This window comes from Mustela putorius, unplaced genomic scaffold (assembly GCF_011764305.1).
Source record: "Mustela putorius furo isolate JIRA1106 unplaced genomic scaffold, ASM1176430v1.1 tig00000107_pilon_pilon_pilon, whole genome shotgun sequence".
NCBI lineage: Eukaryota > Metazoa > Chordata > Mammalia > Carnivora > Mustelidae > Mustela > Mustela putorius.
This window is the reverse complement of record NW_025421284.1, coordinates 4,753,932-4,769,779: the sequence shown is the minus strand read 5'-3', so window position 1 is coordinate 4,769,779 and position 15,848 is coordinate 4,753,932. Positions and strand designations below refer to the sequence as shown.

Here is a 15,848-nt window from a genome sequence, read left to right as displayed (position 1 = left end):
CCGCCCCTCCCGCCGTCGGGGGCGCCCGCCCGCCCCGGCTCCGCCCCCGCACCGCCCCGGGTGGGCGGAGGACCAGCCCCGGCCGCGCCCCCGGGCCCCGCCCGCGGACCCGACAGCCTGGCGGTGGCCAGCGGCCGGCGGCGGGTGCCAAGTCCCGCAGCATCCCAGGTCCTCCGACGCATGGGAGCGGGGACACCTCCCGGGCCCAGGAGTCGCAGGACTGAGACGGCGGGTTCGCGGCGGAACCAGCCTCGGCGTCCCTGCTACCCTCGCCCGCACCCCCGGGGCTGCCCGCTCCTTGAGGCGTCTGCCTTGGGGCTCCCGGGAGCGCTCGACGCTGGACCGCGGAGATGCCCCGAGGAGCAGCTGGCGGCGGAGGGGGCAGCGTGGCGCGCGCGCTGGGAACGACGCTGGGGCGCGCGGTGTGAGCGGGGCCCGCCGATTCCCTCCGCTCTCCGCAGCAGTCCAGCTGCACCGACCCTCCCCCTCCCACCGCCCTTCCCTCGTCGGGCGCCCTGGGTCTTCTCCCCGCCGAGTCTCGCCCCGAGCAGGGGCGGCTGGTGACGAACCTCAACTCAAAGCCGGCCCCGCGGGGGCAACCCTGGTTCCTGCTCTACCTCGCGGGCCCCGCACCCCTGTGCAGAGAGCCCCCCCCCCCCAGGCACCTGATGGTCGCCTGGGTCCTTCTGTGGCCCCGGGCTCAGCCACCATCGCGGTGCCATTACCATGGTTTGCCCCTAGTACTCAAGCTCTGACCGGAGCCACAGGGACGGAATGATGTGCCGAGGAAAAGGATTTCTCTGACAAGCCTGGAAAGCCGCCGGCGGTGGATAAACACTCAGGGAGGGAACAGACTGGAATCTTTGCCAAAATGCCTCCTGCAAGATTTTACATTCACGGAGTCCACAGGCCACCAACCGAGGCCCAGGAGGTGTGCAGAATGGTGTCAAGGTGAGTGACCGTGCACTGGCTTTACCCTCCGGGAGGCCCAGTCTCTGGGTGTGAACCTTCCTGAGTCTCCTTTGGTCTTGCCGCTGTGTGTTTGCTGTGGTGGGGCAAGCGCACAGGTCCCCCCGCTCCGCAGCCTGTCTAGACCACTCACTGTGGCTCAGCACATCACAGAAGCTATGTCCCTTTGTCAGGGGACCTCGGAGTGCCCTTGCTCCTCAGTGGCCTTTCCCCTACTCACGCCAGCCCCACCATCTTTCTCCCAGCCTCCTGCCAGCCCGGCTGTTGCCTTAGACAGGAACCCTGCCCAGGGAGGCCCCAGGAAGCGCTCCAGGCTGAAATAGAATCGAGCAGAAGGAACCCTTGACTCAGTGTCTCCGTCTGCTTTCACTGCAGTAATAAAAATCCGAAAGAACTGGAGGTTTAGAAACAAAGGAGGTTGTCACAGTTCTGCAGGTGGCAAGTGCATGGACAGTCTGGTGAGGCCTCCTTCCTGGTCGGCGGGGTCTGGTCTGTGTCCTCCCCGGGTGCAAGTGGGAGAGACTTGTCTGGGTCTCCGGTCCCATTCCGGAAGGCTTTACCCTCGGGACCTCACCTCCTCCCAAAGGCCCCACCTCCGGTACCCCTGCACGGATGGTAGATGTCAACATGTGAACTTGGGGGGAGATGCGGTTCAGTCCCTAGAGCTGAGGGAAGTGACAGGGATTTCAGAAGACGATGACGTACACCTTGACTCTCTAACAGCAATGGCCATCGTACAGGGGCTGTGTCTTCCCACACTGGCTCAGTAATTCAGGTGGTAAGAAAATAGGGTAATCTCATGGCAGCGCTTTAATCCACGACGCCGAGGAAATAAATGGCCACCACAGGAAGATTTTGTTTTAAATAAGGGAGCCTGGGTGAGAACTGATGAGGTCTGGTCTGTATAGTAAAAACACTTCCACACATTTATTTTCCTTAGTTCTGGAGGCTGGAAGTTGGAGATCTGGGTGCCGTCGCGGTCTGGGTCTAAGTGAGCCTCTCCGGGCTTGTCTTGGCAGGGTGGGGGAGTGGTTCTGGGCAGAGGGGAGACAGCTGCGGGCTGGGGAGGTGGAGAAAGCCGACGCGCTGGTCTCTCTTTTTAAGGCACTGATCCTAACACAGCCCACCCACACGCGTTCCTCTACACGGAATCCCCTCCCCAAAGCCCACCTTCCAGTACACGCGGGAGGGGTGAAGGCTTCCACATGGGAACCGTGGAGGGGCACATCCGGTGTATGTGATGCTTGCCGCTTCTCGTGTTTGTGTCATTTCAACTGAGCTGTGGTGTTCTAGGATTTCATTTCCTTTCTTGGGATATTTTGGTGTTCCTTGAGTTAATTATTGCCTATTTTTTTGTTGTTTAATTTTCCACATTCCTTTCATTAATTCAACTCCAAACTCTCCAACAATTATATCAACATCCTTCAGATTTGCTAAAACCCGGGAGGCAGTGACTAGAGTCTTCGGCCTCTGCTCCCTTAGGGACACTGGCCCTCCCGTCTCGCCGCCCAGCCTTTGTCCTGGCATTTCCCATGGCCGTGACTCCGGGAACCCTTGCGAACGCTTTCCTGCGTTGAACCCTTGTTTCTAGGATCCCATGCGCGCTGCGTTTTGGCCTCACCGCCACCTGCTTCTCGGATCTCCTCCGCACCACAAAGGAGAAACTAGGAAGTCTCCCCCCTAGGATCCCTGCCCCATATAGTCCTAGGTTAGAATTTAGCAGTAAGAGACACTCCTACCAGATCAGGTAGTTGGAAGAGAAGTGGAAGCCATTATTGCACGGTTCCCAGAGGCGTGTTGTTGGCTCTGATGGGAGATGTGAAAATCCTGGCAGCCCCCCTGGAGAGCTTCTCAGCTCCAACTTCAGCCTCTGATCTCTTAACCCGAATAACTCAACTCAAATCCTGGTCTATGCAGCTATCGGTGCTGTGAATGCCTCCCCTCACCCTCCGCCCCAGTGATTATTGAGAATGACCGTAAGACCAGTTTCCCTTCACATGGCAGGGACAGCAGCACCGCCCCCATCTGATCTCAGTGCTCTGTCCACTCTCCAGCTCACTGTCATGCCCAGTCCAGACACATTTATTGTCTGCCAACCCGCAGCATACAGCATTGGTCTGTGACACCGGGACGTCATGCCGAATCTACCTGGTGAGCAAGAAATAAACAACACCAAGACACCGTGGTAAGACACGTGCGTGCTAGAGATCGGGGAAAACGTTATGTTTGAATGTAAATACACATGTAGATACATATTCCGAAGCTTGCCATCTTGGTGAAGTCTCTGTGGGTCCGTAGAGATTCGGGACTGGTCAGGGTCCACAGTGAAAGATAGCTTGCTGCCTCCTGCTCTTAAGGAAGCATCACCATACCTGTGAGATTCTTTGGGTTTGGGGGCTTCTAACTGGGAATGCTTCTATGACCCATTCACTGAGTTATCCACAATGTGTTCAGTTTTTCCCCAAAGCAAGAAAGGTTCTGGAACAGTCTGGCTTATTCTAAACTTAAGCATGCATGTAAATCACTTAAATAAGCCTTAATGTGTATGAAACACAGACTCACCCTGTCTCTGCTGGTGACCCATAGTGAGGAGTCTTAGAGTTTTGGAGAATAGTCTAATATTGTTCTGGAAATACTTATTCTCCTTTTGAATAAGCATGCCCCTGAGCCACAGTAGAAAGTTACGGGACTCCAAGTTACACAGAACCAGAGCAACCCATCATAAACTAACCCACAAACCCAAAAAAGTTTGGTATTGACAGCAACTTGCCATCATGAGATGGAAGCAATCTCTACAAAATCAGGCTCGAGCAGGGGCTGAAGACACACCAGGCTGCATGAACAAGTGTCCACTCTTGTTGCACAATCACCACCCCTTAACCCCGACCTCCAGCATCATGGCTGCCCGAGGAAGCATATGGATCCCGTATGTCGTACCCTCTCTGCTGAGCCCAACAGTGTGTAGCGGGCTGCAGGATCACAGGGGGCACCCAGAAGGGGAAAGCAGGGAGATGTTCTCAGTGGGTCGGGAACCAAGCAGTGTGTCAGGCTATATTTTGCGGAGAGCGAGTGAGCGAGCGAGCGAGAGAGAAAAGTCTCAACTTGCTCACAGGCATTGGCTAATGGTGTGGCTTGTATAGTAACAGACTTCAAAGAAAATTAAGAAATTGGTGACAGAATCTTAATTGGCAGACTGCATAATTATGGAGAAAATCTTAAGGAATCCTCAAAACAACTACTAGAATTAATAAGTGACTTTAGTAAGGTCATGGGATATAACGGAAGTCAGTTATATACCAGCAGCAATTAACTGTAAAATGCAATTTAAAATAATTTCTTTTATGGTACCCCCTAAAAAAAATGCTTAGGCATAAAATATCTACCAGACGTGTGTTGAAAACTAGAATACATTGCTGAGAAACTACAAAGACCTAAGTAAGTGGAGAGGTATACCATGTTCATGGTTGAAAGTCTCACCGCTAAGATGTTATTTCTTCTCAAATTGATATACAGATTCAGCTCAAGCCTAACCAGAATTCTAACTTGCTTTTTAAAAATTTATTTTTATTTTTTATTTTGAGAGGGAGAGAATGCACGTGAGAGCGTGCATGCATGAGTGGGTGGGGCAGAAGGCGAGGGAGAGAGAGACTCTCAAGCAGGCTCCATGTCCAGCGCGGAGCCTGATGCAGGCTCAATCTCACAACCTTGAGATCATGATCTGAGCTGAAATCAAGAGTCAGACCATAGCCAACTGAGCCACCCACGTGCCCCGATGTGTCCTCTTTTCAAAAACAGCTTTGTTGAGCTAAAAATTACACACAACGGACACATTTCAAGTTCCAGTTTGGTAAGTCATTTGTGTGGCTGTGGAAGGAGGAGCACATGCGGGATGGTGAATGTATTCGTCCTTCTCCAACCGCCCCTGCCCCTGGCGACCCGTCTTTACCCCACCCCATCCCCAGGCAACCACCCATGTGCTAACGGTAGGTGAGTCTATTTTTCTTAGAATCTTACACATATGGGACTATACAGTAGGTGCTGTTTCTTTGTATCTGTTCTCTGCCACTCAGCGTCTTTGAGGTGACTGCGTCATGGTGTGAATCAGGCATGCGCTCCTTCGATGGCTGAGTGGTGTGCGCCGTACACTTAGAACGCCGTCCATCTGTCCTTTGCCTGTTGAGGGACACCTGGCTATTCCAAATGCAACTACTATGAACATTTGTGGACAACTCTTTGTATGGACACATGCTTTCATTTCTCTTGGGTAAGTACTTAGTTGTGGGATGGCCGAGCCATCCGGTAGATGCTGTGTAACTGTTTTTAAAAAGCTGCCAGGCTGTTTGGCAAAGTACTTATATCATCTTACGCTTCTGTGAACAGTGTATGGAAGTTTCAGTTGCTCCACATCCTTGCGGCATCTAGGGTGGTCAGTGTTTCTGATTTTAGCCATTCTGATAGCTGCGTAATAGGGTCTCATGTCACTTCTCTCGTGAAGGTGGTGTTTCAGCAATCTCCCCGAGTGTGGCTGCCACCAAAGTTCTTGTCCGTGTCTGTTCAGATATTTTGCATTTTGGATTGTTATGTTATTCCGGAGTTCTGAGAGTTCTGGGCGTGCTGTGAGTTCCTTGTTCAGATGGTGCTTTGCACGTACTTTCCCCATCTTGGATTGTGTTTTCATTCTCTTCGTAGCCTTCCAAAGGAACCAGTCATTAGTTTCGATGAACCCTAAGTCACCATTTTCTTTTTTTCTTTTTGTGCTGTATTTGAGAAATCTTTACCTAACCCAAGATCACAACAATTTTTACCAAGTTTTTCTTTAAAATGTTTGAAATTTCAGGCTGTACATTTATGTACCTGACCCACTTTAAATTAACATGGTCTGAGATATGGACCAAAGTTCATCGTTCTACGGGTGGCCATCCAGCTGTGAGACTTACTTTTTCCACGAATTTGCTTTTGCACCTTTGTTGAAAAATCAGTTGGCCTATATGTGTGGGTTTATTTCTGGGCTGTTTCCTTGATCTATTCCTCTGTTTTGATGTCGGTTCCACTTTTGCTATGGATGAATTGTACCCCCCCCCAAAATGCCCTAACCCTAGGGTGACTTTGTTGGAGATGGGGTCTCTAGGAGGCAAAGCTAAATGAGCTCGTCAGAGTGGGGCCCTAATCCAGCAGGACTGTGGCCTCACAGGAAGGGCATGACCCCTCTCCCTGCCTGCCCTGGGGTGACGTAGCCAGACAGCCACCCTCTGCAAGCCAGGAAGAAAGCTCTCTGGGGGATGAATCGCTCAGCACCTTGGCCTTGCATGTTCCAGCCTCCAGAGCCATGAGAAAATAAATTGCTTTGTTTTGACCCACACAGTATATGGTGTTTTTGTCACGGCAGCTGAGCCAACTGGTACTATCTTCATGACTATGGTTTTGTAATGCAAGTCACCTAACTTTGTTGTTTTTCAAAGTTGTTTTGACTATTCTAGGTTTATCTGAATTTTAGAACCAACTTTCCAATTTCCATAAAAAGCCTGTTGGGACTGCTATGGTGGAGGCTGTCATTGATTTGTGACCTTTATTCTTTTCAAATTTAGGCATTCAGTGCTATAAATTCCCTTCTAAGGTCTACATTAGTTCAATTTCCTAAGGTTTGGTATGTTTTTGTTTATAGTCAGTTCAAAATATTTCCTAATTTCCCTTTTGATTTCTTTTTTGAACTATTATGTATGTATAATATCAATTAGTTTCCAGATATTTGAGGATTTTCTTTATATTTTCCTCTTTTCTGAGTATATGTCTTGTATTGGTACCTCGCTGACTTGCTCGCTTCATCGGAGAACACACTCTCGGTGGCCCGTGGGAACTTGGAGGCAAGTTGTTTATTGTGGCTCCTTTTGTATCCCAGAATATGGTGGATCTTGGTAGGTGTTTCACATGCATTTGAAAAGAATGGGTATTCTGCTGTCACTGGGTGCTACATCAGCATCAAACAGGTCAAGTTAGTTGTACTGTTTACAGGTTGTCTGTGCCCTTACACACTTTTGGTGCGTACCTTTGGTGTAACCGTGTGCAGTTATGGTTGGGAGACAGGTGCTGAGCTCTCCAGGTGTGATTGTGTGGACTGGCCCACGTGCCCTGTGGCAGCGTGTGTCTCTGCCACATTGATTGTGAAGCTCTGTGATGGGGCGCTCACACATAGGGCCGTACTGTCTTCCTGGGGCACCGGCTCCTGATAACCTCTACTCAGAAACGGACGCTGCTGTTAGAGCCGCCGCTGCACTCCTCCTCCAAGTCCAGTGGGCATTCATCCTTTCCCCGTGGCCCCTTAGTTCAAGGGTGTTTCTTGTGGGCATTGTATTAGGTCTCGCTTTTATACCTGATCTGGTGGTTTTCTGCTGTTGCTGGGGTAGAGGGGGTGTTTAGATCATTTACATTTAATGTGAACGTTGCTATGGTTGGGTTTAGGTCTACCATCTGCTATTTGCTTCCTGTCTTCCCAGTGTGTTCTCTGTTCTCATGTCCTCTTTCTGGCCACCGTTTGGATGGAGTCGTGTTGTACGGTTCAGCTTCCCCTCTTCGGCTGGGTCATTCGCTGCATCTCCCTGTTGTGTTGCGGACGTGCTCGCTTCAGTGCTTGTGCCACGCGTCCTCCATGGACCCAGTCTGCTCTCAAGTGACTTGAGGCCACCGGCCACATCCTGGGACGTCTTCTGTTTACCCCTCCTCCTGTTGTGATGTTATTGTCAACGTCTTGCTTCTGCGTGCTGTGAACCCTAGAATATGGAATCGAATTTGCTTTAGGCCCTCAGTCATCTTTTTAAAAGAATGACATAACGAACGTAAGTCCCATTTCTGGTCCTCATCCTCTGTGTAGGTCAGGTTTCAAGATGGTGCCATGTTCCTTCTGCTTTGAGTATTTATTTTAATAAGTTAGAGTCTGCCAGTCATGAATTCTTTCAGCTTTTGCAAATCTAAAAACATCTTTATTTCTGTTTCGAGGGATATTTTTGCTGAATAAAGAATTGCGAGCTGGCGGTCTTCTGCTTCTTTCCTACTTTAAGCGTGTCGCTCCACTGTCTTAACAAAGTGTGTTGTCTCTAACGAGGTATCTCCTCTTTTGCATGTCTCCGCTCCTTTGTATGAAATGTGTCTCCTCTTTGGGCTGCTGACTTTCTCTTTAGGGTTTGTCTTTAGTGTTTGATTATGATGTGTCCGGTAGACGTGCCGTCACGGTGCCTGTGCTTGGAGCTCATCAAGCACATTGGATCCGTGGGTTCATGGTTTGTATCAAATTTAGGAAGTTATTTCTTTGAATATTTTTTCTTTGCCCTTTTCCTTTGGGGACCCCATCAGGCAGCTGAGGTCCCACTGCTCTTTGATGCAAAGTTCAATCTTGTCTTTTTTTCTATTTCATTTTGAATAGTTGGCATGGCTTTATCTTCAAGATCACTTGCCGTGTCTTCTGCCATGTCAATCCACCCTTAAACCCAACCTGTGCATTTGTAATTCTAACACTATGGTTTTCATCTCTAGCATTCAGACTTGTGTCTTTTAAAAGATATTTTCCACTTCTCTACTGAACACCTTGCACACTGGCCCCGCTGGCAGGTGAGAGAGTTGAGTTGTGGACTACGTTGTCCGCGTCTGGCCTGCGGATGGCCTCACCCCGGTCCTGGCGGGGCTGGCTCTGCCGAGTAGACAGCTTTCTGCTTTCTGGCATCCTGGCGATTTCCGGTTGGATGCCAGGCATTGTGAATTTTGCCCTGTGGGGTGCTGGATAATGTGACATTCCTGAGAATGAATATTCTGGAACTTTGTTTGGGGCTACAGGTAAGTAACTTGTAAACCATCTGGTCATTCTTCCAGGTCTTGCTTTTAAGCTTCGTTTGGTTGGATCGGAGCAGTGTTTGGGCCAGGGCGAGGATTTCTCATTGCTGAGGCAAATCCCACTGGAGTTTTCCACCTAATGGCCGGTCCTGGGGGGGAGGGTCAACCCAGTCTCGGTTTCTCCTGCCTGACTAGAAGCAAAATTGTGGACTCATTAACTTCCATTAAGTTTGAAAGAATTAATCAGAACCTAACCAGCTCTGGCTGTGCTCCTGGGTGGACACCTGGTCCCTGGTGCGGTCTGCTGGGCCGGGGCGCTCAGCCCTGCTCCTGCAACGCGGGCAGAATTCATGTTGTGCAGCTCCATTTTGATGAGGACACGCACTGAGTATGATTTCAATATTTTGAAGTTTACAGAGATGTACTCTCTAGCCGAGGGTGTAGTCTGTTTTGTCAACTGCTTTGTGTGCCCTTGAAAGAGCAATTAAGTCAATTTGGTAAATGGGGTTGTTCAAATTTTCTACGTAATTATGTTTCTCCCCCTGCTGCTTCTATCGATTACCGAGAGAGCTGTGTTAGGATCCCCACTTGGATTTGCCGATTTGTTTATCTCTCCTTTTAATGCTGTCTGCGCTGGCTACAGCTATTGGAGCCGTGTCATTGGTACGCGTGCATGTACCTTTGGGGCTGTGGTATCTTCCGGCTGAACGGAGCCCTGGGTGGTCGTGCAGGGGAATCCCCTCGTGTCTGTGTTCACTGGGTGGCTGGCGGACATCCGTCTCAGTCTGCTGACCTTACGGTCCTGTCGGCCTGGTCTGGATCACTCCCATTTAAAACACTTTCAGTGTGCCTTTAAATCACACGGAGGTAGTTGTCTAAAGAGAATTGGACTGCCAGCTGATTGAGGGGTTTTTAGGCTCCATCTGATGTAATTACTAGTATGGTTGGACGGAAACGTACCACGTGCTGTTTGTTTTCTGTGTTGTCTGTCCTTTGTTCTTTTTCCTCAGTTTCCTGCCTAGTCAGGATAAATTATTATTTTAAAAAAAAATCTTGTTTCCTTTCTCCCACTGGCTTCTTAGTTGCATGTCTTTCTTTTTTGGGGGCGGGGGGCTTACAATATCCCCGTACTGTGGTCTGTCTTCACACCCTCACGACCCTCACGCGCAGCCCGTTTCCGCGTGCGCACCGTTCTCATCTTTGCTCGGGGATAATCTTCCCTTTTCCTCTGGCTGCTCGTAAGGCGGCTCTTTATAAGCGGCTCTCAGAGTCTATGTTTTTAAAATAAAGCGTCTTGGTGTATTTTTCTTACCGTTATTTTGCTTGTGGCTTACTGAGTTTCTTGGATGTCTGAGTATAGATTTGGAAACATTCTGGCCGTTATTTTGTCAAGTCACTGCTTTTGGCCTGACTTGGGTTTTCTGGGACTCAGTCGCATGTGGGAGGACACGGAGGGTCTCTCTTGGTCGGCTCTCCCGCTGCTTCACCGGGAGCGCACACACCGCGGGGCACTGTCCCCGAGTGTCTGGTCTCTGGGACCCGGTCCAGGGCATGGTGTAGGGCTCCAGGGCAGCCTCCCGCTCTCCCAGCCAGCGCGGCGTGGACAGTGCCCAGAGCGGGGCTGGCAGGGGGCTGGGCTGTAGCACGGGTCAACGACCCAGGAACTCGGCAGCCTGAGGCAGTGGCACCGGCTTCCCCCTTGACAGAGGCAGGTCCGGGATGGAGCCCCCCCGCGTGGTGCTGTCCCTGGGCCTGGGGACGCTGCTGCTGGAGCCTCCCTCACTGAAGGGGGATGCGTCCTCGTTTTAATACGCTTATTCCGGAGACGGATCTGCCTTCTCTGCCCCCCGGCGGCTCTGCTGGCACCATCTGCGGACTTAATGAGGGCCTTTCTTCCCCGCTGCCCATCGGGAGTGACACAGCCACGGGCTGCACTTGGCTGGAGGACGCCGGCACGTGAACCCACTGCTCTGGCCAAGCTCCCCGCCCGCCCCAAGCAGCTGGCCACGCCGGAGGAAGGACCCGGGAAGCTGCCACCTGGGACAGCACCTGGAACGTGGAGCGTGGCCTAGGCGGTGGTGCCCACGACAGGCGGGCTGTGCTCTGGGCCGTGGGCCGACATGGGGGCTGTCCACAGCGCAGCCCACGCCTGTGACACGGGCAGGGATGGCCCATCTGACAGCTGGTAGTTACTGGGGGGCGGCGCGTGCTGCTTTCTCTTGAGGACCTTCCTCGGCTTCCTGACAGTCCCTCCTCCGTGGGACTGAGCTCCGGTTGCCGTGTGGGTCTGGCCGGTGAGCCCGTAGCAGGGCCGAGGTGCTTCGTGTCTGGGGAGCTGTAGCCCCACACGGGGGTCACTGCCCCCTCCCTGTGCTGTCCACCTGGCGGAGTCCCCGGGGGAGGCCCTGCTCTCAGGCCGGCGGGCGGCCCGCCCTCCGAGAGGTGAGCAGCGCGTGTCCCTGCTGTCCCTGTGTCTGGCAGCTCACCGTCCTCACCAAGCGCATTCTTGGCAACTTGGGGCTGTTTCGTTTTAAGATCGTGGTTCCCAGGGACGGACCCCTGGGCTCTACGCCCTGCTCTGAAGCTCAGACGGTCACAGCTGTTTGGGGCCGCCTCTGCTGCAGACCCTCCAGGACGTGGGGAGTTGGCAGGTGCAGGACATGTTGCTCTTCTCTCTCTGGAGCCCCGAGGGTCCTCTGGGCACTTTCAGCGCTAAGATCGTGGCTAATAAAGACTCCGCATTCTCCGGAGGGAAAACCCTCCACCAGGTGGAGAACCTTCACTTTCTGAGGAACTGGCAGCCGCCGAGGACACGTGCCGCTGAGGACATGTGCCGAGGGGCGGGGGAGGGAGATTGTAAGCAGTGGTCCCAACCCTGTAAGCAGGTACAAGGCCAGGCTGGTGCCAAGCACAGGGACGACTTCCTGGCCTGCTGTGTGCGTGTGCGTGCGTGTGCGTGCGCACGAGAGAGCGCACACTGGTGGCCGACCGCTCACCCACCTTCCCCCGCCTCGGCCTCCCCCGTATTTTGTGCAGGAATATTAGTAGTGTTGACTGGTAAACCTGTGACTCTCTCCGGAGGGTTACGTGACGGCAGCACGAGCGCTGTCCAAGGACGGCCGTGAGGACTGTGAGATGGTACGTTTTTGGGGAGAAGCTAAAAGTGTCCGCTTGTGTAGTAAGCATTCCCTTGCATTAGGAGAAGCACCCATTGGACGTCAGTCACACGGCCTCAGAGGGCAGGAGCCCAGGGAGAGGACGGGCAGTGCCCACCCCCACATTCAAAGCCCTGCTCCGCGAGCCAAGGCCTGGAGTCAGACGTACTCCTACCGGTGGCCCCCAGGGCCCAGGCTGGACCAGCGTGGTCGGGCGGGCCCCCCGGCTGGGGCCTGGCAGTGGGGAGGCAGCGGTGCCTCTTCTGCTTCCTGTCTCTGAAGGAATCCCCAGGAGCTCCCTCCTCCCGCGGCACACATCCTGCTCAAGCCTGTTCCCACGGGGTGCGGCACGCCGAGCGTGTGCAGAAGTCGCTGGGGGCGTGCACGGGCCATGTCACCCGCGGTGCGCTGTGCCTGGAGCCGGCAGCGGTTGCTCCCACCCCCGCTGGGGAGTGGGTCCAGCCCAGAACGTCCCTGCCATCGTGGGGGCGATGCCCCTTTATATTAAACAAATACGAGCAAAGAGAAGTACAACCCGCTGAGTCCCAGCGGGACGCGTGCCCGGGCGCCCTCCTCGGACCCGCCGGGGCAGAACAGTGCGGTCCCTGGTGCACGTGGGGCTGAGCGGGACCGGCATGTCGCCGTGGAGCCCTAACCCCCCCTTCCTTTAGTTTCGGAGGCCGTAATGCTTGGGCCCTATTTCCTTTAATTCTAAGCCCTTCACTGCCTGGAGCAGAGAACCGAGTGGGAGATCCCGTCTTGTTCTGGCTTCACAAAGCGCGTTTACGGCTTTCGCTAGAGGGACTCTGGAGACCAGCCCAGCGCTGCGGCAGACGGCCGCCGGCCGCCGCGCCGCTGCCTTCCAGTGCCGACCACCGACCCGAGGAGGCTGCACTGCTCCGGGCCTGCCTCTGGGATCAAGGAAGACTTTCCTACAGAATTTCAATTCTTGTGTTTTCCAAACACGCTGCGTGACTTGCCGAGAAACCCCACCTTGGGGTTTTCTGCCACAGCCCAAGACACGTCTGCTGTTGTCTTTCTTTTCTTTTTGATTTTCTAAGTAGGCAGCCCACTCCGTAGGGAGCCCAGCGTGGGGCTGAGCTCATGACCCTGCGGTCAAAACGGGCTGAGGTCCAGTCGTGGTGCTTCCTGGACTGAGCCGCCCAGGCGCCCCTGCTGTTGTCTCGCGAATTAAAAGCCACGCACAAAACAAACTACGTCGTCAGGTGGGTGAGACTGCATTTTATTCATTCCATGGAAAATCCGGAGGACCCCAGTCCTCCTGGGGCCTCTTCCGTCCGCACCTCCCACCGAAGGCATGGACTCCCAAGCCAGGCACACGCACGGTCCGGGACGCCGCGGACGCCCAGCAGCCGTGGGGAAGGAATCGGGAGGAACAAACGTCCGTCCTGGATCTGCTCTCAGAGACTCTTCCTGAACGCTCGGCGGCGCCTCATTCAAAAAGCCCTTCATGTGCAGACCCGGGGTGCGGAGGCTGCGTGGGGGTCCCCACCCGCGGAGTATCTTCGTTTGTTTGCCTCCTTCATGGGTCCCTTGGACGTTCCTCTTCTAAGAACGAATTTCTGTGCCTCCTGCAGCTACGAGCTGGCGACTGTGCGTCAGGGGGGCCGCGTGTGCGCGGGGGGAGCGTGCGCCCGGGGAAGCCCGCGAGCGTGTTTTCTGGTGGCCCTGGTGGTCACATTCTACGGAGACACCCAAATACAAAATCCAATTCGTTTAGAAATTCAAAAGGACTTTTTCCCCCAAGCAAACCTGGAGGCTTTGCTTCAGACCCAGCTAGAGGCCGTGGTCTCGTGTGCTTGAAGAGGGGGCGTCTGTGGCGGGCTGGGCCGGGGTGGGGAAGGCCCTCCAATCGCGCGTGCGGAGGCCCTGCTCCTCGCCCTGACTCAGGCGCAGGCCCTGGCGCCTTCCCGGACGCCAGGTGGGGGCCGCGGCTGGGACGCAGGAGGGGCACGGGTGGGCGGCCGGGCTGGTGTCTGCGGGGAGTCCCCTGCCAGGCCCGCCTCCCACCAGCACCCGCCGGTCGCCCCAGCCGGGCCGGGGGCCGCGACCTGCGACGCCCCCACCTCACCGACCGCCCATGCTTCGGCCAGAGCCGGGCCGCAGGGACGCGGACAACCTGACGTTAAACAAACACCAAGCTGGTGACGTCTATAAAAAAGAGGGGGTTTGAACGGGATTAAAGAAGCAGAAAAGGCGTCTGGGCCGGGGGCGTGCGGCGGAGCCAGACGCTGGAATGTACCTGGTCGAGAGAGGCCACGGAGTGATTTAAGTCAAAGCCCCAGACAGCCTCGGGTTCTATCAAAAAAGGGCCCATAAATAAATATCCTCTGGCCCTCAAAGGAAAAATGAAGTAGAAAACAATTTTTTCTTCTTTTTTTAAAAATGCTGAATGCTTCCTGAAGTATCTAAATGAAGTTTAGAAAATACTCATGAGTTCTCACAAATATAGAAATGTTTAAAAATCAGACAGGGCCCTGTCTCGCTGCGACCCCACAGAGGCTGGCAGAGGATTTGTGCTGGAATCAAAATGCACGTGACACGTCTTGGTCTCTCGCGTGTCGCGTGTGCATGTGGAGGCCCGTCCACCTGTGCGAGCCCCCGGCGCAGACTCCGACAGGGATGTGAGGAAAGACCACGGTGGCAAGTGACCCGGGGCAGTGCAGGGGACTCAGCCACAGCTGGCGCCACGGGAGGGACAGCGTCCCGGGGCCCACAGCCCCGTCCCTACACAGCTCTCCGCGGAGGACCAGGGTCAGAACGACCCCGGCTGTCATGGAACTCGGGCCGAGGCCGGCACACGCACAGAGCTGCATCCCTCCAGAACCTTCTGTCCTAGTCCAGTTTCTCACGGAAAGGTTTCCTTCCAAAGTCCGAGTTTTCGGGGCTGAAGTCGGCGCAGAAGCCATTAGGGGTTGGAGCAAGCGGTGTCTGTGCGCTGCCGTCTGAGTGTGTCTGCTTGGGGTATAGGTACTCCTCTGCGAAGTTGGGGAACATTTCTGCAAAACTGCAGAAATCCGCTGGAAAAAGAGGTACTGGGTGAGCTGGGGGCAAACACCTGGACTCGGGGGCTCCCGTCTCTGGGCCTGCAGGCACCCCCACCTCACACCCTTCTGTCCGGGCTGGAACCCACGCCCTCCGAGGGGAGGGGGAGGCGGAGGGGCGAGGAGAGAAGTGGGGGGTGGGGAGAGGGGCAGGAGGAGGGGCAGGAGGTCCTCCCGTTTTCTCGGCTGCTCATCAGAGCGCGAGTGGCTCAGGGCTCTCGGCTATGCCCGTTCGGGGGAAAATCAACAGAAGCAGGATTTGGAACCCTGCAGTGTGCTCTGGGTCCGTGTGCAAGGAAGACGCTGCTCAGCAGAGGATCTGGTTTGGGGACAGGACAAAGCGTCCACGTGAGGACCTGATCTTGGCACGGGAAGCGCTGTCGAGGGACACGGCCGTGTTCCGGAGAGACCAGGCGCGCGCCCGGAGGGACAGGGCCACCGTCCGTGCTGGTCACAGGGCTGAGCAGGTCTGAGGCCGTGCCTCTCCCAACAGCCCTGGGACCCAGTCCTGGGGTGGACGGTGCCCTCCAAGAGCACGGGGACACTCACAGGCCTGGGTGTGGGAGACTACGGAACCCAGGGAAAACCACCCGCACTCCTCTGGGGGACACTGAAGGACTTACTGGGACACGTCTGAGCTGGTCAGCACTCACTGTGAACAGCCCCACCCCAGCCCACCACCGGAGAGCGCTGGGAAGCACAATCTACTCGAGCAGGTGGACACACACACACACACACACACACACACGCTCTAAATCAACACACACCCGTGTCTGACATTTGGTTGCAATTTTAAAGACACGTCCAAACAAGACATGGACATGACCTTTCCTGAGCAAAT

General features: G+C 54.5%; 1 protein-coding gene across 4 annotated transcripts in view; it reads right to left on the bottom strand.

The window, feature by feature from the left end:
* Nucleotides 1–13,164: 13,164 nt before the first annotated feature.
* Nucleotides 13,165–15,848, bottom strand: part of LPCAT1 (lysophosphatidylcholine acyltransferase 1) — a 45,713-nt gene continuing 43,029 nt past the window's right edge. For all 4 annotated transcript variants that reach the window (XM_013064473.2, XM_045089199.1, XM_013064470.1 and 1 more), the window contains exon 14: nucleotides 13,165–14,983. In XM_013064473.2, coding sequence (XP_012919927.1) covers nucleotides 14,799–14,983 — 185 coding nt within the window. In that variant the 3' untranslated portion in view covers nucleotides 13,165–14,798. The remainder of the gene's footprint in view (nucleotides 14,984–15,848) is intronic.